This window comes from Pipra filicauda, unplaced genomic scaffold, assembly GCF_003945595.2.
Source record: "Pipra filicauda isolate LSUMZ 115617 unplaced genomic scaffold, ASM394559v2 scaffold196_size3971931_pilon, whole genome shotgun sequence".
NCBI classification, from domain to species: Eukaryota; Metazoa; Chordata; class Aves; order Passeriformes; family Pipridae; genus Pipra; species Pipra filicauda.
In genome coordinates this window covers 212670-238260 of record NW_024104305.1, presented here as the reverse complement: position 1 = coordinate 238260, position 25591 = coordinate 212670, and the positions used below count along the sequence as shown (strand labels likewise).

Below are 25591 nucleotides of genomic sequence, written 5' to 3'. Positions count from 1 at the left end.
TAGTCAAACAAGTGAGAATCTTAACTTCATTATCAATGTTCTGTTTGTAGCAATAACTTTGCAAAAGAAGTTTGTGTTGGGTGGGCAGATGGTGTCCATGTTATATTTAGGCAGCTGTCCAGCAGAAGATTATGCTTGGGGTCTGTAAATACAGCACAGAAACTCCAAAAAACCCCCTCAAACCAATATACTACAGAATTTATGACATTTGAAGGCTTTAAAAAATAAATCTTTTTATCAGTTTTGAAGAGAGAAAAATTCTCAGTGCTCCTCCTGCACTTCTTATTCTGATCACTGAAAGAAATATGTTGGGGCTGTTGCTCTGTGAGATGCTTCTGAAGGAACTTGCTAGTGATGACAAATTAGCAGAGGACATTTTTTTCATATAGTATTTCTAGTTTTTCATGGCTGAGGGCTGTTCTGTGATTTACCTTGAATAAATAAATGAAAATAAAATATAAGTATTTGTTTGGCTTTCTGTTACTTTTTAGCTGCACTGATAGTCTGTTAATAATGTATTTTAGGTTTGTTTTAAACATTCAGAAGAGATTGGTAATCAATAGAATGTATATATGAAAATAACTGACAACTTATGAAGATACTGTGAACTTTCTGTCTAATAATTCTGGTTTTGTTTTCATACAATCAGATTTTCTTCTGGTAGTTGATAAACTGAAATAAACTCCAAGTTAAATGTGTGTCGAAGCCGCTGATTTTTTCCACTTTGTTCTATTGAAGTTTTTCTGGAGTGTGCACACAAAACAGAACAACAATTTGACTAGTATATTCCTATTTAACTAATGGAAACACTAAGTCACTAGTATGCAAAGTCAACCTACAGCTGAGTGACAGGGAAAAGAAGTCACAAGCAACACTGAGAGACCTAAATGACAATAGAATATGCATATTAATTACTTGTTCAGAAATTTTGTATGTCAAAGTGTTATGAACAGAGTTTGAATGCTTCATTTATTACAAATTTAATTTATTCCTATTTTTATCTGCTGCAGGAACTCATTATACAATGACAAATGGAGGAAATATCAACAGTTCAACACATTTACTGGATCTTCTGGATGAGCCAATTCCCGGAGTAGGAACATACGATGACTTCCATACCATTGACTGGGTTCGAGAGAAGTGCAAAGACAGAGAAAGGCATAGACGGGTACTTGACATAAATAACAGTATTTGGAAAATATTTTTTGGTTAGATATTGGAATTAAGGTCTGATCTAGCAACATATACAAATATATACATGTACTTCAAATTTGTTCATAATTATATCAGCTATAACTACTTGAATACTGTTTAAAAAGCACTGCTTCGTTGATGCCTGCAGTCTTGCAATGGTATTCTAACTTGGAAAGGAAACAGTCATTTAATAGGGTGGGAATAGGTCTCAGTCACCCAAATACCATTTTTACAGTACTGCTTTTTTTGCATACCAGTGCATTTAAGGCTATTTTCCAGTGTAAATATATTTGTAATAGTACAATAGTGCTTATGGTGGTACTTATACAGAGAAGTGAACACTGATGTATGTTGCTTTTATACTGACACAAGTGTATCTGTGCTACTGCTATGTATATATGTGTGTGTGTGTGTGTGTACATATGTGTGTGTGTGTGTATATATATATGTACTCTGCTGTGGTTGTTTGAATTATGGAAAGTGGAAATTCTTGTCTCTTAGCCACTTATATCAGCGTATATATGTTTAACAAAAAAGTAGTCTCAATATGTACGTTAACTATCTTCTCTCCTCTTTAGTGATTTCTTCAGAGGATCTTCAAAGTTCAGGCTGTTCATCTTTATCAGTGTACTCTGCAAGGAGTTCTTTCATGCAACAGACTGAAGTTGTATTAGTCAATAACATGCCAGATACTGTCATTCATGTAGTAAATTTGTTTAATAGCATTTTAAGAGGAAATACGCTATTTAGAGTCTTACCTCCAAACTTTTGGAATGCTTACTTTAATTAACCTTAAAAACAGAACAGATTTGGAAATGTGATTTCTCCTAAATATTTTTCACTGAACAAAATTAATAGTTAAAAATTAATTGTAATTTTATGGAGGGATCGGGGAGAGGTTCCTTCACATCCAAAACTATAGCATTATTCTGCACTATCTAGTGCTTTTTCAAGGAAAAGAGATCCTTGGACAATTGATCTAGGAACACATACCTTGTTTGAATGCTTTTAATGAAAAGTAAGAAGGTGTTTCCATGTAATACTTCATTTCATAATTTGATGTCTAAGCAGTGATTAACACAGTGCCATTTTAGACTGTAGATGTATAGGTTAATGTCTAGTGGATATGCCGTTGGGTAGAATGCTGGGCCTGACCAAATCCTGGCAAGTCAGACCACACCTGTGAAGAGATAATCTAGAGTGAAGTCTGACAGCCGTTACTCATTTTAATGTCCAAGACCAGAAGAGTCAGACAAGACAGTTCAGAGTTCATAGTCACAGAAATACTGGGAAATTTATAAATATACCCTGAATGACAGGAGACTGACTGGCCATGTAATCAAACATGTAAAAAGAAGGGGGTGATATTGTTTTCAAGATTTTCTTGTCTAGTATTGTGTTTTCTTGGCTTGTTTTTGGTTGGTTAGTTTGTGATGGCTTGGTTTGGTTTTTACTGTTCGCTGCACATACTTTCTTCTTTTACCAGATGAAAAACCCATAAGAATACAATGCAATTACATAATGAAGGTTCAATCATAAAACTAGTTATGCACAAATTACAGCTAAATGCATAAAGTAAATAAGGCTAAAATAAGAATAGCTATTTTTTCAGTACAATAACTTTAGGTGTCATTACTAATAATTGTCTAGAAGTATTACAGCGTAGTTATCATTATTTTGTTTCATCTTACTGTCATGTGTTTTTAGTCTAAAGATGTTTGTATTTGAAGTAGAAGTTTAGGAATTTGAATCTTATGGAATAGCTTGTTGGTAGTATGCTAATAGTTTATTTGAGGTTCAGCAAAAAATAATTTAAGATGTAGGAGAGAAATAATTTTACAAGTACATGTTCTAGATAGGTGTCATAGAAATTTTTCCCTTAATCTAATAATGCATTTCCTGGGTTTTAGTTCTTTAAATTAAGCAAATTTACTTTTCTCTGTTTGATGTCTGAATGACTAAGCTGATTTATCTATGTAAAGCACTAAATACAAGCAGAACACTTGTCGTTTAAAGAGAGGGCATATTTGCCTGCAGCCTGCATCACGCAGTTTGTATGTCATACTTAATTGTTTTCTCTTATTCATGTTAGAGAAACACATACAAGTATACATAATGATTTCTGTTTGCAGATTAACAGCAAGAAGAAAGAATCAGCATGGGAGATGACAAAAAGTTTGTACGATGCATGGTCAGGATGGCTCGTAGTCACGCTAACTGGTTTGGCATCAGGTAAATGAAAAAAGATGATTTCTTTCTTGTATTTGTCAGCAAGTATAGTTGCTGTGTTTTTCTTTTGTTGTCCACCATCCTGGCTAAGAACTTGTTCAGGCTACTACCATAATTCCGTGAAGGAAGGAAAAGGTTGACTATCTTAATTTACAGGCTTCAGTGTTTTAAGGAAAGGGTTTGTGAAAAATCACAAATTTTCTGCCCAGCTTTTCAAAAAAAATTATTTCAAACAGACATCTTACATTAAATGCTGGGAAAATTGGATTAGTTCTAGAGTTCTGTGCTTGTTAAAAAGGCATGGTAACAGTATAATTACTGCTTAGATATATACATAATCACTTTCACAAATCATATATAAATTAATACATATGCGAAGTCCGTAGCATGTTTATATACTTCTGGATGCACAAACCAGGAGTGTATAATTACTGGAAATTGCTTTTGATAATTTTGGTGGGAACATGCAGTGCTGTGTATATTAACATTGCTTTACCATGTTTCTGAGCAACAAAGCAAGCAAGTTCTGGTCTTGAACCTTACTAGGTTTTTCAGTTTCCATTGCTTTCTTTTGTATGTGTCTAGTACATATTAAATGGTGCAACCTTGAGTACAGTCATGAGGAGGTCTTATGTTTATGTATTTTAATTAATTTGGTTGAAATTTTGTTCTACTGAAATACTGCTTTTGACTTGGACTTTAGTTGACCATGGTTCTTAAGCAAAGGCTCTGTCAGGATTCGTAAATCTTAGAATTGTTAAGATTGGAAAAGACCTGCAAGATTAAGTCTAGCCTTTGACTGAACACCACCATATCAACTAAACCATAGCACTAAAGTGCCATGTCCAGTTCTTTTGTGAACACTTTCAGGCATGATGACTCTACAACTTCCCTGGATAGCCCATTCCAATGGTTGACAACCCTTTCAGTGAAGAAATCCTTCCTGATGTCCATCCTGAACCTCCCATGGCACAGTTTGAGGCCATTTCCTCTCGTCCTGCCACTGGTTGCCTGTGAGAAGAGACTGACCCCACCTTGCTATAACCTCCTTTCAAGTAGTTGTAGGGAGTGATGAGGTCCCCTCTGAGCCTCCTCTTCTCCAGGCTAAACAACCCTAGCACCCCGAGACTCTCCTCATGTGACTTATTCTCTAGACCATTCACCAACTTTGTTGCCCTTCTCTGGACTCTCTCCAGCACCTCAGCGTCTTTCCGGTAACAAGGGGCCCAAGAACTGGAAACAGTTATCAAGGTATAGCCTCACCTATGCTGAATACAGCAGGACAGTCACCTCTTTGATCCAGCTGGCCTACACAAAAGCCAGGGTGCCATTGGCCTTCTCGGCCACCTGGGCACACTGCTGACTTGTGTTCAGCGGCTGTTGACCAACACCCCCAGGTCCTTTTCTGCCAGGCAGCTCTCCAGCTGCTCTTCCACAAGCCTTTAACGCTGCAAGGGCTTGTTGTGACCCAAGAGCAGGACCCAGCACTTGGCCTTGTTGAACCTTACATAATTGGCCTCGACCCACTGATCCATCCTGTCCGTATCCCTCTGTAGAACCCTCCTACCCTCAAGTTTCTGAGGGTGCGCCCTTGTCCAGATCATCGGCAGATATTGAACAGGAACAGGACTGGCCCCAGTACTGAGCCCTGGGGAACACCCACAAATGATTGGCTGCCAAGTGGATGCAGCACCATTCACTCTGGGCCCAGCCATCCAGACAGTTTTTAACCCATCAAAGGGAGCACCTGTCCAAGCCGTGGGCTGCCAGCTTCTCTGGGCAATGCTGTGGGAGACAGTATCAAAGGTTTTACTGAACTCCAGGTAGACTACATCCACAGCCTTCCTCTCATCCACTAGGTGGGTCTCTTTGTCAAGTTGGTCAGGCAGGACCTGCATTTCCTAAATCCATGCTGGCTGGGCCTGATTCCCTGATTATCCTGACTGTGCTTTGTGATGGCACTCAAGATAATCTGTTTCATAACCTTTCCAGGCACTGAGGGCAGGCTGACAGGCCTGTAGTTCCCTGGATCCTCTTTCCAACCCTTCTTACAGATGGGCTGGGACCTCCCCAGTAAAACAGGACTTATGATGATGGAGAGTGGCTTGGTAAGCCCTTCCACCAGCTCCCTCAGTACTCTTGGGTGAGTCCTATCTGGTCCCATAGATTTGTGAGTGTCTAAGTGGCACAACAGGCAACTTCTCCTCCTGGATTGCAGGGGTTCTATTCTGCTCCCTGTCCCCATCTATCAGCTCAGGGGGCTGATTGCCCTGAGGATAACTGGTCTTTCTTTTGAAGACTGAGGCAAAGAAGGCATTAAGTACCTCAGCCCTTTCTTCATTCTTGGCGACAGTGTTTTTTCCCCCACATCCAATAAAGAATGGGAGACTTTCCTTGGTCTTCCGTTTGTTGGTAATGTCTTTATAAAAATATCTTTTATTATCTTTTACAGCAGTGGCCAGATTGAGTTCTAGTTGACCTTTCACCTTTCTAATTTTCTTTCTATGTGACCTAATGACATCTCTGTACTCTTTCTGGGTTGCCTGACCCTTCTTCTTCCAGAGGTCATAAACTCTCTATTTTCCCCTGAGTTCCAGAGAAAGGTCCCTGTTCAGGCAGGTCACTCTTCTTCCCCACTAGCTTGTCTTTTGGCACATAGGGATGGCCTGCTCCAGCGTCTTTAAGATTTCCTTCTTGAAGAATGTACAGTCTCCCTGGACCCCTTTGTTATTAAGGTCTGTTTCCCAAGGGATTCCTTCTAAGCCACCGTCTTGAACAGGCCAAAGTCCACCCTCCAGAAGTCCGAGGTTGAGGTTTTGTTGACCCCCTTCCTTACTTCACCAAGAATTGAAAACTCTGTCATTTCTTTGCCGATGTGCCCAAGTCAGCCTCTGACCACTGCTTCTCCTGCCAGCCCTTCTCTGTTTGTAAATAGCAGGTCTAGTGAGGCACAGCCTATGTTAGGCTCACTTACCAGCTATGTCAGCTAACACTCCAGGAGCCTCCTAGACTGCCTCCTCTCTGCTGTGTTGATTTTCCAGCAGACATCCAGCAAGTTAAAGTCTCCCAGGAGAACAAGGGCTAGTGATTGTGAAATCTCAGCCAGCCACTTACAGAATACTTCATCTGCCTCTTCATCCTGGCTGGGTGGTCTGTAACAGACTCCCACTGGGATGTCTGCCTTGGTTAACCTTCCCCCCCCACTTCTTACCCACAGACACTCAACCTTATCACTATCCTTGAGCTCTATACAGTTGAAGAATTCCCTAATATACAGGGCCACCCCACTGCCTCTCCTTGCTCTTCTGTCTCTTCTGAAGAGCAGGTAGCTACCCATTGCAGCACTCCAGTTATGTGAGTCATCCCACCACATTTCTTTGATGGCAACTACATCATAGCTTTCCTGCTGCACGATGGCTTCCAGCTCCTCCTGTTTGTTACCCATACTGCATACATTAGTGTACACACACTTCAGCTGGACTATCAATTTCACCCCTAACTCTGGCATGCCACCCCCAGGCTCATCTCTAATGAGCCTGGTCTTATCCCCTTCAAATCTATTTTAAAGCCCTTTCAATCAGCCCTGCCTGCCAACTCACAGGCTAGAATCCTTTTTCACCTTTTAAACAGGTGAATCCCATCTGTCTCCAGCAGGATTGGTGCCAAATAAACTACCCCATCACAGAAATGTAATAGTCCTCTTAACTCCTTTGTTTCAGTGAACAACTCCTTTGTTCCTTAGAGAACAAAGGAAAAAAAGGCAAGAAAAAAACCCACATTTAATTTGGGAAATATACAAAGAACTCGATTCTTCAGCAAATACTAATCTTACTGTATTGAGGACAGGATATATTTCTGGACATCAGTAATATATTAAATGTCTATTTAATTAGCTTTTCTGTAATCTCAATTTACATCCATTAACACCAGCACATTTCTTCATTTTAGCTTGTGTATTATTTCTATTTACCAGAACATTAATACAAAACTGCTTCTACAACAGGGGCATTGGCAGGTCTAATTGACATTGCTGCTGACTGGATGACTGACTTAAAGGAAGGCATTTGCCTTAGTGCTTTGTGGTTTAACCATGAACAGTGTTGTTGGGGTTCAAATGAGACCACATTTGAAGAGAGAGATAAATGTCCGCAGTGGAAAACATGGGCAGAACTAATAATTGGGCAAGCAGAAGTGAGTATATACCCATTCTTTTATGGTCTTGCTCAACAATTTGTGTGAATATGGAAAAAAAATAATGAACTTAAGTTTAGGGTTCTAAACACACTGTCTGCACCCTTTTTTCAGCATTTGATTTGATTAATAGGTTATAATGTAATACATGTGTATTTCATGAACTGCAAGGGGGCTTGGAGTGTTACAGGTGAAGGAAGTTATGAGAGTATAGAACTGTTAATAACACGAGAACTTCTGATCATAGCTGTACATAAAATAAATAAAAATTACATTTGTGGTGTTCTCTGATAACTAAGAATAGATTCTTCATTTTTTCTACTAAAATTTTTTTTAAATAAGGGTTTACTCAGTATTCAGCAGATTTTAACAGCTAATAGCTATTAAAAATACACCTGTGCTATGTTAATTTTTTGTATTTTTAAGATGAAATGTTAGAAGTTTATACCTTGTATAACCCAGTCTGTGCTGACATCATCACTTTATGCTTTTCAAACAAAACTCTCTTTCTTGATCTGGTAATAATTATTGTGCCTCAAAATGTGCACATAAACGTATTTGCAGCAAGAGTAGTTCTGGATTATTTTAAGTAGTAATTTTGCTCCTATGTCAAATTTATTTTCTGACTTTTTGTTTTTGCTTTTAGGGTCCAGGTTCATACATAATGAACTACATAATGTACATTTTCTGGGCATTGAGCTTTGCCTTCCTAGCAGTTTCTCTGGTGAAGGTATTTGCTCCCTATGCCTGTGGCTCAGGGATACCTGAGGTGAGGTCTAACTAAAACATATATTATAGCTGTTTCATGTTAATGTGAAAATTACTGCTGCCTTATAGGGTTGGGAGAAGGAAGAGGGAGCTCTCTGCCTAAGAAATCTATTAATACAGGTGTTCAGATTGAAAACATATAATTGTGTTAATTCTTTCTGGGAAAAATACCTGAAATATAAGAGAGTCTCCTGAGTTAGTAGATTTTGCTGCATGCTTCTGTCAGGACCACTGTTTAAGGAAGCATTTAGCTTAAGAGAGTATACTCCTGAAGAGTGATTTCCAAACCTACCCCAATCCTCACCCTCCCTGTGGAGGTAAGAGAATAGTGATTCATTGACAGAATACGGGTCCTTTGATACAGCAATCAATCTTTTGTTGCAGTGGCTTTAGTCCCTTTAACTAGCACAAATCAACACAGTCACAATGTAAAATGTGTAATACCCTCAAAAACTCACTGTTTGTATTGCTGTCTGCTACTATCCACGGAATGGGAGAGAAAAACCCAAAGTCAAATAAATTGCAATCAGTCTCACTTCTCCGGTCTTTCTGTAAATATTTCTTTATATATATGTTTTGTAGATGTTGAAGGACAAATCCTGCCTCTGAATAAGCCTGGAGTAGTCCTATGCCATTATTCCAGAAGAGATTTCATCCTAAATCGGTTTCCAGATTTAGCTATCTTTGTTTTCTAGGCACATCCTATTTATGGACAGGTTGTCCTTTCCTATGATAACTATATTATTTCCTATATATGGGCATATTTTTCAGGCTAATAATATGACATTAAGTACAGTAATATCTTAGGCAAGTGGCACATCTTTCCTGGTGGAGAAAAGCTGATCTTTTCCATTTTTATGTTAAGAAATCTACTGTTAATTTTTATGTAATGATGGTAAAACATAAAGAGAAAACAGGGAGGCATAATATTGGTGCAAATGGGATATTGCTACACTAGATGACCTTGGGTATAGGTTTTACAGGTTTATTTTTCCTTTGGAAGTTTTCTGCCTTTCAGTTGGTATTTACATCATAAACTAATGAACACAGTCTTAGAAGCTGCTGCAAATTAATTTACTACTAAATGTAATTGATAATATTGTTGTATGTTATTGTCCAGTGTTTTAGAGTAAGTTGCAAATGGAAAGCCTGTGGCAGCCAGATAGACTCAATGTAGCAATCTGAAAAATATGTGTTCTAAAGTGTGATAAAGTCAGTCATTTGAAAAGGCTGGTTTTTGAAGTTCTGCAGCTAAGATTATAAAATTATTTTCTGGAGAAAGCAGAATGCAATAACACATTATTATTTTTTTTTCCAGATAAAAACTATTTTGAGTGGCTTCATCATCAGAGGTTACTTGGGGAAGTGGACTTTGATGATAAAAACAATTACTTTAGTATTGGCTGTCGCATCAGGTTTGAGTCTAGGAAAAGAGGGTCCCTTGGTACATGTGGCCTGCTGCTGTGGGAATATTTTTTCCTACCTCTTCCCAAAATACAGTACAAATGAAGCTAAAAAAAGAGAGGTAAATTTTTGTAAAAGCATTTATAGAATGTATTAAATATCTGTGCATTTGCACTGATTTGTTTAAAAGATGGTATTTTTTCTCTTGGATAGTGTTTATCAGTAGTTATTTATTGTGTTAAGAACAATGTATCATGCCTAGCATTCTGAAAGGTGAATAATTTCCACGTCAGAGTCAGTTTGCATTTCTCCCATCTCAGAGACCATTTGATTATATTTAAATTCTTTCTGTTCTTGGCTCTATGTTTTGGTAATTGATGAATGTGTTCAGTTCTGAGGACAGCAGAGTACTCTGAACCCATGAACTATGTATTCCTGGTTACAACAGTGTTTTCTGCTCTGTTTCAGTTTGATGCTTTTAGTGATGGTGGGTTAGACTTGTTGCCTGCCAAGTTGTTCTCTCACCCCTCTATCTTGACAAGACAACAGGATAGAATAAGATGAAAAGCTCATCGGTCAAGATAAGGACAGGGAGATCCCACCCTCAGCAGTTATCACAGGCCAAACAGACTACACTTGAGGAAAGTTACTTTATTGCCAGTTAATAACAGAGTAGGATAGTGAGCAATAAAACAAAACTAAGTACACCTTGCACCTCCTCTCCCTTCTTCTCAGGCTCAGCTTCACTCCGAATTCTTCTATCCCAAAGCCCCATCAAGGTGATGCTTTGTCTCTGCTGCTCCTTCCTCTTGATACTCTTCCCCTACTCCAGGGTGGGGTCCTACCCATGGGAGACAGTGCTTCACAAATTCCTTCAGCATGGGTCCTTTCCAGAGGGTGCAGTCATTCAGGAATGGACTGTCTCAGCCCAGATCAGCCACAGGTTGCAGTGCTTGCAAGAAACCTTCTCCTGCTTGGGCTTCTCTCCACAGGCCATGGTTCCTGCCAGAAGCCTGCTCTGCCACAATCCTCCATGGGCTGCAGGGGGACAACCTGTGTCACCACAGGCTTCATCACGGGCTGCAGGGGAATCTCTGCTCTGGCACCTGGAGCACCTCCTCCCGTTCCTTCTTTACTAACCTTAGTGTCTTCAGGGCTGTTGCTCTCACATTTTTCTCACTCCACTCTCTCACAGCTGCTGTGCAGTGGTTTGTATCCTTTTAAGTATCACAGAGACACTACCAGCATCACTCATGGGCTCAGCTTTGGGCGGGGACAGGTTCATTTTGGAGCCAGCTCTGTTGGACATGGAGGCAGCTTCTGGTATCTTCTGACAGAAGCCAACCCCTGCAACCCCTCTACTACCAAAACCTTGTCATGTAAACCCAATAGAGGGAGCCATGCTGTTGAAAGCAAGTATAGTCAGAGAGAATAGCAAGCTCTAACATTCTTACTAATTTAATAAAATTTTTGTATTGTAAAATTAAAAAGGGTGTTATCTGAGCCGTGCTTCAGTTCTCAGCTCAAGTTCTCTACTTCTACAATGAGACTGCAGAACATGGGAAAATTTGGTTCACTTCCTATTTCAAAGTTCTGTATTCTTAAATCATTTAGCTTACTGTGGTTTAACTGCTCATCTCAGAACACTGTAATAATTGTTTGAGTTTCTCTGTGTATTCTTCAACAGGTGTGTTAAGGGCTATTACCCAGGGGTCAGTGTTCTTGCAAGGAATTTATACAGTATTGTTATAATTAGCACTAACCATCCTCATATATTGAACATAATTCATCCATGATGCTGTAGGACCACTTGCTGCTTCAGTTCCTCTTAATCTCTCAGTTCATCTCAGTTCACCTCAGTCCTTTTTCTGGGTTTTTGCTTGAAGACTACTGAGTGCAAATCTCCAGGACTCATATAAAAGCTATGTAGTCTGTCATTGATTTATGTCCCTTAATAATATTAGTGACTTATGGAGTTCTTTACCACACACATGTAGAAAAAATAGACTATTTCAATTGGAAGGGACCTACAATGATCATCCAGTCCAGCTGCCTGACCAGTTCAGGGCTGACCATAAGCTAAAGCATGTTGTAAAGGGCATCAACCACCTCTCTAGGAGGACTGTTCCAGTCTGACCACCCTCTCAGTAAAGAAATGCTTCCAAATGTCCAGTCTACATATCCTGTGGCACGGCTTTAAAGCATTCTCATGTGTCTTATCACTGGATATCATGGAGAAGAGCTCAGCATCTCCCTCTCCATTTCAACTCCTCAGGTAGCTGTAGAGAGCAATAAGGTCTCCCTTCAGCCTCCGTCCCTCCAAACTAGACGAACCAAATGTTCTTAATCAGCCCTCCCAGGACACTCCTTCCATCCCTGTCACCAGCTTTGTCCTCCTCTTCTGGATGCAGCCAAGGACCTTCACATCCCTCTTGAACTGTGGGACCCAGACCCGCACGCAGCACTCCAGGAGAGGCCACCCCAAGGCTGAATGCAGTGGCACAGTCACCTCTGCTGACTGGCTGGTTGTGCCATGCTTGGCTGGTTGTGCCATGGTGACTGGCTGGTTGTGCCAAAGCCCCAGGATGGGCTTTGCCCCCTGGGCTGCCTGGACATGCTGCTGACTCACACTGAGCTGCTGCCCATCAGCACCCCCAGATGCCTCTCTGCAGGGCTGCTTTCCAACCAGTCCTCTCCCAGTTTATACTTGAGCCTGGTGTTACTTCATCCTGGGTGTGCAGCATTTTGACTCATTAAATTTCATCCCATTAACTACTAATTAACCAATGGAGCATTAACCAATGCTCCAGTCTATCTAGATCCTTCTGCAAGGCCTCTTGTCCCTCAGGAGAGTCAATAACATGTCCTTGTTTGGCATAATCAGCAAACTTACTCATGGTGCCTTCAACTCCTGCATCCACTGAACAGAATGTTGGTGACCAGTCGCCTGCTAGATGTAGCTCCTTTCACTACAACTCTTTGAGTCCTGATGTTCACCCAGGTCTTCACCTGTTCATCTCACAGCTGGACAACTGGTCCAGAAGGATGCTGTGAGGGACAGTATCAAAAGCCTCACTGAAATCCAGAAAAACTACATCCAGAGCCTTCACTTTGTCCACTGGATGGGTGACCTTATTATAGAAAGATACCAAATTAGTTAAACAGGACTTTCCTTCTGTGAACCCATGTTGACTGTGCCTGATGATTGCTTTGTTATTTAAAAGCCTTTCAGTGGCACCCAGTATAATCTTCTCAGCTCCTTGAAAATTGTGGAGGTTGGAGGTTAGGCTAACAGGTCTTTATTTCTCTGGGTCTTCCCTCATGCCCTTGATTGGACTAACACTGGCTAGCTTCCAGTCTGCCAGATCCTTCCCAGATTCCCAAGAGCTTTGGTAGATGATTGAGAGGGGTCTAGCCATAACATCCGCTAGCTCCTTCAGTACTCTGGGAAGAATCCCATCCGGCTCCATAGACTTAGTAACATTCAGCTGATAGAGCTGGCCCCTTACAATTTCAGTGTCCACAGATGGAAAGTCACTATCCCCACACTTGTGGTCATCTGACTCAGGGTACCAGGCAGCCCAAGGTCTATCAGTATTATTAAAAAGAGTGAGGAAAAAAAAAAAACATGGAATGCCTATGCTTTTTCCTCGTCCATATTAGTTAGATGTCCATCTTCAACAAGTATCAGTTCAGTGTTTTCCTTAGACCTCCTCTTGCTATTAATGCATTTAAAAAAACCCTTCTTTTCATCTGACACAACACTGGCTAGTTTCAACTCTGAACTTTGAGCAGTCTCCTTGGCTTTCTCATGTCTAGTACCTGATTGATGGCTGCTATGGCCACTCTCCACATCTTAGGAGCATTCTCATACACTTACTTCATGCTTTTCTGTTACTAAATCTGTGTATCCTTAACAGAAACATAGAAGAAACTGATAGCTGTAGTAAGATTCTGTTCTTCATGTTTTAAACATAAAACAAACTGCAAAAAACCACTCACCTTTGTTCTTTTCCAGGTGTTGTCAGCTGCCTCAGCAGCGGGAGTTTCTGTAGCCTTTGGTGCCCCAATTGGGGGAGTCCTTTTCAGTCTGGAGGAGGTATGTCAAGAGATGGCACTGAAGGATAGATATTTTTAAAAAGTCTCTTTTAGCTTAAATAATCTCGGACTCCTTTAAGCTGCAGAGTCTTTCCTAAGAAGGGAGTTATTTTTTGACCCACATTTCAAAGTCAAGAGTCCTCCTAAAGATATTTTTTCTTTTCTTTGGATGAATGTCAGCTTTCCTTTATTCTCAGTTATTTTTTTCTGGAGAAGGGCTGAGTCCATTAGTAATTACAGTTTACATACAGATAGAGATACAGTATCTTTTCAGTCTAGGAGTTTATTCTGAAAAAAAATAAATAGGACTGTTATTTTTCATTTTGAAAGAGGGTTTAGAAACTTACTGGACAGTTTTGTGAAGCAAGTTTTTAAACATTATTTAAAGTTTCTGACACTAAACACAATTGAATATAATAATTATTAAAAGGGCAAATATGCTACAAAACTGATCTGAAAGGCAACCAAACTCTTTTCTCCAAAGAATAATTAATATTAAATTAGTTTTAATTAATCATTTTCAAAATATATAAGAATGTTATTCCTATAATTGGCATTTTTAAAGAAAACTAAAAATCTATTAATTAAAAAAGGAAGCAAAATATTCTTTCATGTATAATTTTGTTATATCCTTAGGGGGTTTTGAGAAATACCTTCGTTGCCAAAAAAATGCAGAAGAAAACTCTTGAAATTCAAATCAGGCTATGTGGGGCTTAAGTATGAAATTTGCATGTTCTGTTTTGAGGACTTTGATGTTTTTGTTGTTGTTGTTTTAATCATACTTCCTAAAAATAACAGATCTGTCAGAAACCTTTCAATGTAGATTGAAAGGAGATGAAACTATTAGCAGGAAATTTGAGAATGCAACTAGTACAAAGCCTGGTTCTCATGAATGCTAAAAAGAGACACAAACAGAGTAGCCTATAAACATAAATTACTGTGCATCATTTCCTAACAGTCTTAAAACAGCAGTCGTTTCAATACTGCTGCAGTATTGACTTTAAAACTGATACAAGTATGAGTTGTTGTAGAGCTTTTTAAAAATGTAGGATGTGCTGGAGTGCCAGTGCTCCAGGTGATCGGAGTAATACTGAAAATCTAAGAGTACCTTTTTTTTTAGCTTAAACCATGTGAGCAGCAGTGCTCTAACACATGCATAAACTTGTCTTTCCATTTTTTTAAATTGATTTACTAATAATTTTCATGTATTGCCTTTTGCAGGTCAGTTACTATTTCCCACTGAAAACTTTATGGAGATCATTTTTTGCTGCTTTAGTAGCTGCGTTTGTTTTAAGGTCCATCAATCCTTTTGGTAATAGCCGCCTAGTTCTTTTTTATGTGGAATATCACACTCCTTGGTACCTTTTTGAACTGCTTCCTTTTATTCTTCTGGGAGTATTTGGTGGGCTCTGGGGAGCGTTTTTCATCCGAGCAAATATCGCATGGTGTCGTCGACGCAAATCTACAAAATTTGGGAAGTATCCTGTCCTGGAGGTTATTATTGTTGCAGCAATAACAGCTGTCATTGCATTTCCTAATCCATATACAAGGCTAAACACCAGTGAGCTTATTAAGGAGCTCTTCACAGACTGTGGGCCGTTAGAATCCTCCTCGCTCTGTGACTACAGAAATGATATGAATGCAAGCAAAATAGTAGATGATATTCCTGACCGTCCAGCAGGCACTGGAGTCTATTCAGCTATATGGCAGTTGTGTTTAGCACTCATATTTAAAATAATCATGACAGTCTTCACCTTTGGTATCAAGGTAAGTGTGAATGCAATAGCTGTATCATCTGCTGTGATTTTTTAATTATTGCCTTTCACATTTTCCGTCTCTCAAAGCTAGCAGCTTTGTTTATAGATTTTTTTTTTCATGTGTAGTTCTTTTAAAAAAGGTCTTTTTACTGTTGGTTAATAAGCAAGTCTTGTAGAAAACAATACTAAGTTTATTTAAATTCAGATTAGCCCTTTATTCAGCTGAATAGAAGCATATGCTAAATGCAATAGGGAGCAGGAACTGTGTGGATGGATGGCTGTTTGTGTGGCATGATTCAGCAATAGGGTTGATTCTAAAATTTTCAAGAGCAGAGTTCAAATATAACCACTCAAATTCTCTAGTCCTGTTACAGAGAAGAAGACTGTACCCCTTGAACAACTTGTAGGTGGTTGAGTTTTTTTAATCCACTCTCCTCATTTTTCATGTAAATTTAATTACTGTGGATGTTAAAGGCAGATAATGATGATTTCTTTTGCTGTATTTTCCAGTATTGCATGTGTTGAAGAGAAAGTGAGCTTTGTTTATGTGATTGTAATGGGAACTTCTCCATCACAAGCAGCATAATTTTTGTTTTTCCTGGTTGTTTAGTAAATCTGTTTTGGAGATGTCTTCAGCTTTTCCCGAGTCCATGACTGTTTTCTGAACGACATATAACTGTCATACTCTCATAATTTTCTGTCTTGTCAGGCTCCCTTCATAGTTTTTTCCATTATCAAACGTGTCTTAATGCAAACATATTGTAGAATGTTCACTAAGCCAGATTTGCCTTTAAATTGGCTTTAACTTTTCAGTTTACATTGCTGTTCCATGTAACACCATGCATAAAAAACCACTTCCTTTCTGTGAGTGTGTTTGATCATTGGAATAGGTTGTCCAGAGAACATCCTTGGAAATATAACCTGACTGGTTACAAGCCCGGGCAACGTGCTGTAGTTAACCCTGCTTGAGCATAGTAGACAATCTGGAGTGGTCACATTCAATCTCAACTCTTCTGTAACTGATAGAACAGTAACATGTTTCTCATGTGTTGATATTTTTAAAGGTATTGCAGTTTGCTATTTGAAGTTATTTTCCATATGTTTGTTGATGGGTAAGAGAAATCCATTGTATGTATTTTAAATGTTAGTCTTCCATAAGTCCAAAATTCAGACATTATTCTATGACATGACAACTCCAATCTGTTGTTTTGTTTTGTATTCACTTACTGTATTTCATTTATATCTAGGACTTTCTTTTACTATTCATGTGTTCCTGTGCATCTGGCTCTGTCTCACAGGGTTGTCACCACAGGGTCACACTGTGTGTATTTGAATTCACTAGTTCTCAGAATGGTAGAGCTTATACCTCATTTGGGTTTGGTTCATTTTCTCAGAACTTCAGTGTGGTGGAAATATTTTTGTGAAGTTGTGAGAATATATTCATTACTTTGCCAATACGCAAGGAGTCATGCTGCTGTCATTGATGGGACTCTGCTACGTAAATTTCTTTGAAGCTTTTAAACATGTGGTTGGTTAGAATGTCAGCCAGGATCTGGAGAAGGGATGTCACTTTCATGTTATTTATTTACATTTTAAACTTTATCTCTGTAAAAAGAGCAAATTAAGAATTAAAAGCAAAGAAAAAGACAACTTTGTTATTTAAATAATTCTAAAGGATCCTCTGAGCTCTCCATGTCTGTTCCTTGCAGACATGTCTTTTCCCCACAGGAACTGTTTTCCTGTGAGGTAAGCAAAGAAACTTAGCTGCTGCCAGTGGCGCACGGTGATTCCTGCTGCTCTTACTGCTGTGAAAAAGCATCACCAGGAGGCTGATATGGCAGGGCTTTGGGGTTTTTTGGGTTGTTTTGGTTTGTTTTTTCCTTTCAAGCTTTTGTATGTATACCGTACTGCTTATAATCAGTAGACTCATTACTGTGTCTAAATGCTGATCAACAGTTGGGGTGCACAACTGCACAACTGCAGTTGGGGTGCACAACTGCACTACTAAAGAAGTGGAAAGTTGTACCCGTATTCTGATCCTTGCTTGTTTCAAAGATGTTACATGTGCCACAGAACATATGTTTTCCTCTGTAGTATAACTTGAGCTAGGCTGGCAAGCACTGGAGAAGAAAAGGAAGAACTTAACCTTTTTCCTTGCTCCTTCTCTGTGAAGATTCCTCTTCACTTTGTGATTGTGATCCAGTGGCTTATGCAAATGAATGCAGCTGTAAAATCATAGTTACAGTTAGTCTTGTAACCATTATGTGCATATAATGGAAAGAAGAGAAGGAGCTAGTGCATAAAAAAGTTACGTTAACAAAGGACCAGAAACAATTTGGATGCAATTTCCATGTGGAGACTTAATTTATGCAGCATACTGCTGTAGCAAACTAGAATCTGAGGCAATTTCAAAGATTTACTTAGTTGTTTTATGTTGGAAACATGGGAGGTTTTTTGGGATACTGTTGTACTGTTCACCAAGAAGGAATTTCACTCAGGAAAAATATTTTATTTTAACAGTTAGAAAGGGGTTTAGATGCATAATTAATTGTGGGCAATAACAGCAGGGTATAAATGTACAATTTGAATATTAGACTAAAATGATAGCATTGAATATTACCTCTATCAACACTGAAATATTAGGTAATTCAGGATGGGAATGAAGGATTATTAAACTTTTTCTCAAAACCTGTGCTGCTGGCTTTCTAACACAAAGTTTACTATGTTTGTTTTTACTTGGTTTGTTGCTTAGAAATCATCTTTGCAACCATAAATGTAGACAAAATATAATAGTAACTGAAATACGGTTCTGCACTAGCTATTGAATACCACAGCAAAAATCTGTAGTTTGGAATTGCACAATACTTAAATTTCACAGCTGTACAGTACAAGAAAAAATATATGATTTGTCTTGTTACACCAGGCGTGCAGTTTTTTAATGACATTATTTTGACAGGTTGATGGGTTGAAGTGCGTTTAGATGAAGTAAAATTCCAGTCCTCATTTGTAGTCAGATTTGTAGTTCAGTCACAATATAAAATACTTTGATGCTAACAGCTGCTGTGAGGAGATGCAGTGGGCATTTCCAGTTTAATGAGACATTTAGGCACCAGTATGTTTTCTGGAAAGATTAGCTTCCTAAGGAGAAGATACACAATGACAGTTTTTGAGATGAACACTTATTCTTTATGAAACTGCTGATAAAAGCAAGTTTGCAATAATATTTTACTAAGCTATGTTGGTGTTACAAGGCTTTGTGCCCTTTTCAGGTTTTAGTTAATAGCAGAAAAACATTTTAAGTAACTAAAATGACAGTAGGAACATTTTTTAACCTGTGTTTACTCCTTTTTGCAATGGGAATTGTCTTGCCTTTTTTTCTCTTAGTGTATTTAGCATTCTGTATACACTCCTTTGTATAGGAAATGGCAGTATAGTAAGCAAAGCCTCTTTTAAAAATCACCTGTTTAGTTAGCCATCTAATTTTTAGCAGTGTCAGGAAGCAGTTAGGAAGGGCAGTCCTGTTCAGTTAAGTGAATGTTGACTCTGAGGAACATGAAGTAATAAGGGAGATGGGAAATAGTAAGGAACACTTCAGTACTAGTAGCACGGCTCGAATTGGACATGCATATGGTAAGAATTGTGCTGTTGGCACTGAGGATGTAGTTTGTGGTCCTGTGCAGGTGATAGATTTTCTCTTAAATACAGTAAAATATAAACAAGTATGGTCATGAAATGATTTTAGCTAATTAGGTCAATCAGAGATATCAATAGCATTCTATTAGGTTTTACTAACCTTTCAAGGTCACCTTACGTGGTTTTAACCTGAGAATTTGAGCATTTGCATCTCTTTTGGAAGAAAAAAGTTACTTGTAAAGCAATGTGTCAGGTCTGTTCCCAGCAGCATGACACCAGTTCTGTTTCTGTTGCAGGTTCCATCTGGGTTGTTCATACCTAGTATGGCAATTGGAGCAATAGCAGGACGGATTGTAGGAATTGCAGTGGAGCAGCTGGCATACTACCATCATGACTGGTTCATTTTCAAGGAGTGGTGTGAAGTTGGAGCTGACTGTATTACACCTGGTCTCTACGCCATGGTTGGTGCTGCTGCGTGCTTAGGTAAGTAAAATATAACAAAGTAAATAAGTATCTGATTTTTTCATACATCAAAATAATTATTAAAAAAATTAAAGGAGATATAAGCAGGGCAGTTTTGAAACACCTGTTTCTATGGACTTCCCTCTTCAGAATAATACATTCAAGTCGCTACAGAAGACCCTCTGATCACAAGGATCTAAGAAATAACATGAAATCTAAATTGATGAGAAATAGAAAAATTAAGTAGTACTGTTTACTTTCTCTTTTTGATATAAAGAGGTGTTATTACTACATCAGTCAGAAAAATCAGTTTCTTGAAATGTATGAAGTAGAGCATTTACAGGGTCAAGTACAGTTAAAATTGTTAGAAGTAATGTGATCAGTTGCCACATCTACATGAATTGCAAAAATTGTTCTTGAAATTCATAATCCAAACAAAACTTTCAGAAGTGTGTAATGTATTTTTAACAAATCTGGTTTACAAAGTGTTGAAAATCCACTTCATGGAAAGATTTTTAAGCTGGGCACCTAAACTAGGAGAGGGCTTTTGAAGGTCTTGTCCTAGCTTATAACTTAGCTGCCTTGGAAATTAAACTTAAAAGCTGTTAGTACAGATTTTGCAAAAAGTAGACCTCTTCTTTAATGAAAAGTGTGTTTGAGCAATCAAATAACGTGTGAAACAAATTTAGGTTTTGGAGAGGTTGTTTTGTTTTTTAATAGTTCCACTTGAATCACTTTTGAATGCATTGAAAGACAGATCATATTCTTTTACTGAATAAAGATGTGGCATCAGAAACCTTAGCAGAAAAAAAAAATCTTAAATGCTAACAAAAAGAGAAATACAATCCCTGTCTTCTCCTGTTGTCCAAGAAAAAGTTTTCTTTTCATCAGCTCAGAATTCTCTTTAGTTTTACAAGTTAGCAACAGCATTAAATTCCTAATTCTTTGGACAACATAACTGTTGAATTGCTACCTGTGACTTCCTGCATTAATTCCATTCTTTTTTTCGCATTCTTATCTTACTGGATTTCCTTGCATTTCACAGTACTTTTAACCCTGATGTGGTGTGAGATAGACACAGTTTTAGTCTTAGTTTATAATAATTGACTGTACATATTTTCCAATTCCCTTTATTATCTCCCTTTCTGTGAGTTTTCCCTGAAACTCTCTTTTTCACTTCTAGAAGTTTTGTGTAAATTTTCTCCATTTGCTTCTGTCGGTGTTATACAGAAAGATGTTTGTCAAATGACTTTTCATGGCAAAATTGCGTTTGTAGTTCTCAACAGGAAGTCAGGAAATTCTAAATTCATCATTATCTGATACTAGAATGTTACTGGCTACCATTTTTCTTGCAGGTGGTGTGACAAGGATGACTGTGTCCCTGGTAGTTATTGTCTTTGAGCTAACAGGAGGGCTGGAATATATTGTGCCCCTTATGGCTGCAGTCATGACCAGTAAGTGGGTAGGAGATGCCTTTGGTAGGGAAGGCATCTATGAGGCACACATCCGACTGAATGGATATCCTTTCTTGGATGCAAAGGAAGAATTTACTCACACGACACTGGCTGCTGATGTTATGAGACCTCGAAGAAGCGATCCACCTTTAGCAGTTCTGACACAGGATAATATGACAGTTGAAGACATAGAAAACTTGATCAACGAAACCAGCTATAATGGTTTTCCTGTTATTATGTCAAAAGAATCACAGAGACTGGTGGGCTTTGCTCTAAGAAGAGATTTAACTATTGCAATAGGTAATTAAGTTCCAGTATTGCATTATTATATGTGCAAATTTAAATTATTTTATATCATTTGATATTTAAAATAGAATTTACTCTGTGTGTTTCTGGACTTATTTCAGGTTTATTAAGTATATTATTATCTTCATTAGCAGGCTCTGAAATGAAGAAAATGCTCATCTGTTTTTGTCTCCTGTCATAAAAACAAAAATCATACTCAAGTAGGCCAAAACATCATCTAATTTGATATTTTGTTGGGTTTTTTGAGGCTTTTGATAGTATCTCATTTCCTCAAGTGATGCTACACTAACATTCTTCTTCAAAATTGAGTACTTGTCATTTTAGACCAGCAGGATTCTGTGAGAATTACTGTCTGAGTAATTTTTTAATGTATATCCTATTTCTTTCTGACAGTATGTTATTTACTGTCATTATAACAATTGAGATTGTTTTATGGAGAGATAAGCGCAATATTAATTACTTCAGATTTCTATTTTTCAATTTGTTTGTGTAATGGGAAATTTGTCCCTGGGCACATGAGCACACAAGCCCTGTTTGGGCCCTCTTTCTCTGAGTGAGTTTTAGCACTTGTGTGATACCTGTGACAATGCTTTGTACACTAGCAAGAAAAATTCTCTGGATTCTGAGGATACTACCATAATCAAAGGAAAAAAAGCATTGTCATGTAAGAAAATGCTACAAAACTGTAACATTTGGTGCATGAAATCAGTGATGAAAGTTGCATCTTAACCTACTATTTTTTTGAGAGGTATCTCTTTAACGAAGACACCTGAGAAAGAGACAAAATGTCTCCTGAAAGTTTTTTAAAATATATTTTGTGTACACCACACTGTTTACTTCAGGAAAATTTTTGCCTATGGTCTTAATACCGTAAATACAATGGTATTACATTATGTAGGACATATGTGAATGTCCAAAACTTGGAAATTATTATAGACATATAGAAATTATTATATACTCGTTTAATTTTGCATTTACTTGAGTAAATGGGGAAATAGCAGAACATTCTTCTAATAATACACTTTCACTGGTAAGACTCGTGTCGGCTGCTAAGATTGTACAGTGCAAGTTGCTTAGTCTTGCATTGTGGCTGGTTTGAGTCATTGTGCCCTGGCAGCCAGGAGGACCAACCGTGTCCTGAGGGGCATCAGGCAAAGCATTGCCAGCCAGTCGAGGGAGAGGATTGTCCCACTCTGCTCTGCACTGGGGCAGTATCACCTTGAATATTGTGTGCAGTTTTGGGCACCATAATATATTAAGCTCTTAGAAGAGTGTCCAAAGGAGGGCAACAAAGATGATGAAGGGTCTAGATGGGAAGCCATACAACGAGTGGCTGAGGTCACTTGGTTTGTTCAGCCTGAAGGAGACTTAGGGGAGACCTCATTGCAGTCTTCAATGTCCTCATGAGGGGAAGCAGGGAGGCAGGTACCAATTTGTTTTCTCTGTTGACCTGTGAGTGGACCCAATGGAATGGCCTGAAGTTGTATCAGGGGAGGTTTAGGTTGGATATTAGAAAAAAGTTCTTCACCCAGAGGGTGATCAGTTACTGGAACAGGCTCTCCAGGAAGAGGTCACAGCACCAAGCCTGACAGAGCTCAAGAAGTGTTTGGACAAGGCTCTCAAACACGTAGTGAGATCCTTGGCGTGGTCCTGTGCAGGGTCAGGAGTTGGATTTTTAAGATCCTTGTGGGTCCCTTCCAATTCAGGATATTCTGTGATTTTATGATTGTGTGAAATAGTCCATAGTATGGGAGGGAATGTCACCAGCGTGATGAACACATGAAAAGAAAGAGGATTCTGTTCACAAAAAAGCGAAATAAATTCATTATAAACGAGAAGGCAACATTTTCAGAGTGGTCAGAAATTCTTTGGTTTCAAAGCAATAATAATTACAGCCCTTGGAATCATGACAGGGGAGCTGTCAATTGGGATTGTTGACAGTTTCTTCAGCAGTTGTCTGTGTGCTTCCTGCATATTATTTTTTACGCCTTTCCACCTCTTTATAGTAAATAAGAGTTATTAATTGGAATGAGAAAAGTAGTAGTCAAAGAATGACTAAAGCTAAATGGTGTGATTTCTGCACAAAGACTTTTTGGGGATAAAGCAGTGGCTTTGGAAACACATCGAAATAGCATAGATCAGAATATCAGCATCACTAACATCAGTCTGGTATTGTTGATAAATCTGTCTGTCTGCACTAACTTACTTTACTCCGAAAATGTAAATTCTTCCTCCTCTGCTGTTTTTCCCCCCTTCCCTCTTTTTCTTAAAGAAAGTGCTAGAAAGAAGCAGGAAGGGATTGTTGGCAGTTCCAGGGTCTGTTTTGCCCAGCATACCCCATCGCTTCCAGCAGAAAGCCCTCGACCTTTGAAGCTTAGAAGCATACTTGATATGAGTCCTTTCACCGTGACAGACCACACACCAATGGAAATAGTGGTGGATATTTTCCGGAAGCTGGGTCTGAGGCAGTGCCTTGTAACACACAACGGGTGAGTAAAGTGGCAGCAATGCTGTTCATTTTGTTAATACAGTAATTTTCACTTCCAGGATCAGAGTGTTTGAACCGCGATATACACTATGATCATGGTATTTGAACCCGTAAGTTTGGCATTGCAACTGAGAAGCCCAACTGTTCATTAAGAAGGTGCTGTGCTGTAGCATGTCTCTAAAATTCTTACTTCTCCCTTGTATTCCAAGTAAGCAGGCAGATGATTTTAGTAATTTTACCATGTTCTGTTAAAAGTTAGCTGCCATTCAGCAAGTTTGGTGTATGCAACTTGCTTGAGGAGGAGGAGACAAAATTTGTCTCGCAGAAATTTAATCTTGTGTGGTGCACAGCGTAAGGCCTCTATTTCCTTGTTCTTATCTGTGTTCTGGCAACATGCAATGTACTAGCAGCTGTTGAACATGTACAAATATCTGGGTTCATAAAGAGGAGGAAAAGGAAGAAAATGTTCCAGTCAATATCTCATCTTCTGGAGTTTAGTGATGGCAATTACCACTAAGCTTTTGTTTTTGGAATACTAACAATTAAATAACTGCTGCTAGTTCTGGAACTTCAATCTGCAACTTTTGCTTCTACAATTCAAAATATTTCAGGAAAGTAATTTTAAGATTTAGAATGTTTGTAAATGAGACTATAGGGAGTAGTCCTGTGATTACCCTTAAATAAATCAGCCTCAGGCATGGAAACATAAATGTTCATTATAATTGCCTCTTATCTAAATTACTCTTCGGTTTTTTTACATGATCTTTTCCTGTGCAGCTAATCCTTTGCCATTCTGCTTTCCTGTATCTCTTGCATTAAACACTTGACATGCAACATGCTCCTACCATAATATCCTGCTTTCCCTTTAGCATGTCTTTTAAGGCACGTGGGGAGTGAAACTTTGTCTGCTCATCCACATGTTTAGGATCAATGGCCATGGGACAAGAAATCTGAAATATGGGTGGGACTTTTTGTTTTGCTGTAGGCCAAAGGACTGCTGGTATAAATGGCAAATATTTAAATATTGCATTGGTTTCCAAGTGGTTTTTTTCAGATGTATTTTAAAATAAATTTATTTTAAATGTTCTCCTGCTTTTTTTTTTTTCTTTGATGCATCCCTGTATGGAATGGCAAGTAATGTTTCCAGAAGCATAAATGACTTTAAAAGCCTTTCTCTGGTAGGGAAAGGATATCATGATCTGACACACAGAAGTTAGTGCAGGCATGCAATTATTTTTGTTTTGGGGCTGGAAATTTGAATTGATAGAACTTAAGAATATTTACTGTGATAATTTTTTTCTCAATTTCTGTTGTGGTTGAATGCTGAAACATTGATGTTAAAATCGCCTCTAAAGAAAGCTTCATCATGCAAAGCTATGTCAAACTCTACTATAAGTTTTTAACTATTTTATGGTAAAGTAGCAGCAAGTTTAATATTTATTGAACTACTTCAATTTACAAATTTGTGATATTCCATGAGCATACTGTCCATTACAACAAGAGCAGATCATAAATACTAGTACTGGTGATATTTAGCCATGGGTTTGTATAGCCTTGTGGACATCAAGGAGTATTTTGGCAAATTTCCTGCAAACAGAATATAACCA

General features: G+C 38.4%; 1 protein-coding gene across 4 annotated transcripts in view; it reads left to right on the top strand.

The window, feature by feature from the left end:
• The window catches only part of CLCN3 (chloride voltage-gated channel 3), a 72634-nt gene that overhangs the window by 41586 nt on the left and 5457 nt on the right, over nt 1-25591 (top strand). For all 4 annotated transcript variants that reach the window (XM_027725652.2, XM_027725653.2, XM_027725650.2 and 1 more), the window contains 10 exons: nt 1011-1168; nt 3327-3426; nt 7427-7614; nt 8261-8383; nt 9701-9907; nt 13805-13885; nt 15106-15651; nt 19571-19757; nt 21092-21490; nt 23769-23985. In XM_027725652.2, coding sequence (XP_027581453.1) covers nt 1011-1168; nt 3327-3426; nt 7427-7614; nt 8261-8383; nt 9701-9907; nt 13805-13885; nt 15106-15651; nt 19571-19757; nt 21092-21490; nt 23769-23985 — 2206 coding nt within the window. The remainder of the gene's footprint in view (nt 1-1010; nt 1169-3326; nt 3427-7426; nt 7615-8260; nt 8384-9700; nt 9908-13804; nt 13886-15105; nt 15652-19570; nt 19758-21091; nt 21491-23768; nt 23986-25591) is intronic.